General features: G+C 25.7%; 1 protein-coding gene across 1 annotated transcript; it reads left to right on the top strand.

Moving 5' to 3' along the window:
• Nucleotides 1-6: 6 nt before the first annotated feature.
• On the top strand, nucleotides 7-1,096 carry LOC105560944 (the record flags this gene model as incomplete). The annotated part of the gene is made up of 3 exons (XM_012010520.1): nucleotides 7-167; nucleotides 355-459; nucleotides 668-1,096. Coding segments are annotated over exons 2-3 (516 nt in total), but the record flags the coding sequence as incomplete, so codon positions are not given.
• Between the last annotated feature and the right edge of the window lie 7 nt (nucleotides 1,097-1,103).

Consider the following 1,103-nt stretch of genomic DNA (forward strand, 5'->3'; position numbering starts at 1 on the left):
GTATATATGCCTATAAATGTATACTTATAATTAATGTTGTTTTGTTTATTTAACGATGTTTGTAGGAAAAAGAAAACCTTCCTTGTCATCTTGAGACTGGGTTTTCTAAACTGGAATCAACATCAAATAAATCAAATCAATTAAAATGTGAAAAATTATTACAAAGGGTAAAAGTTATTATCTCTCAATATATATTTTATTAATTTTTCAGAAACTTTAAATATATACTTGAATACATAAAATTGTGAAGGGTATTTAATGCGATGTTGTTTACTTAATAAGAGATTAACAAATTTATGATTTTTTTTTATACATTATATAATATTGTTTTCTTTATCACAAACATTTTTATAGGATAAAACAAAGAATTTAATGGACATATCATTTGATAACAATACAGAAGAAATTGTTTCTGAAATTGACGATACCTGCATTCAAGTTTCTACACAAACCAGAAATGTAAGCATCCAGACAAAGGGTAAAAGTTATTATCTCTCAATATATATTTTATTAATTTTTCAGAAACTTTAAATATAGACTTGAATACATAAAATTGTGAAGGGTATTTAATGCGATGTTGTTTACTTAATAAGAGATTAACAAATTTATGATTTTTGTTTTTATACATTATATAATATTGTTTTCTTTATCACAAACATTTTTATAGGATAAAACAAAGAATTTAATGGATATATCATTTGATAACAATACAGAAGAAATTGTTCCTGAAATTGACGATACCTGCATTCAAGCTTCTACACAAACCAGAAATGTAAGCATCCAGACATCACCAAAAAGAATGGCATGTTCTCCGACAAAACAGAATCTTCGCAAGATAATAAAATATTTGGGCATCAAAATAAAACGAAAAGAAAACGTTATTAAAAATCATCACCAACTTATGACGGCTCTCCGAGAAAAGGGTAATTATTCCAAGGAATTAGAAAATGCATTAATAAAACAATTTACTGGAACAAAATTAAGTTTAATTCTCAATGAATTTCAAAATAGTACTCGTAAAAGAAATGTATATACTGACAGCATGAAACAATTTGCTTTGACTCTATACTTTTATAGTCCTAAGGCATATGATTTCGTACGTA

This window comes from Vollenhovia emeryi, unplaced genomic scaffold, assembly GCF_000949405.1.
Source record: "Vollenhovia emeryi isolate VEMERY1.0 unplaced genomic scaffold, V.emery_V1.0 DF951365.1, whole genome shotgun sequence".
NCBI classification, from domain to species: domain Eukaryota; kingdom Metazoa; phylum Arthropoda; class Insecta; order Hymenoptera; family Formicidae; genus Vollenhovia; species Vollenhovia emeryi.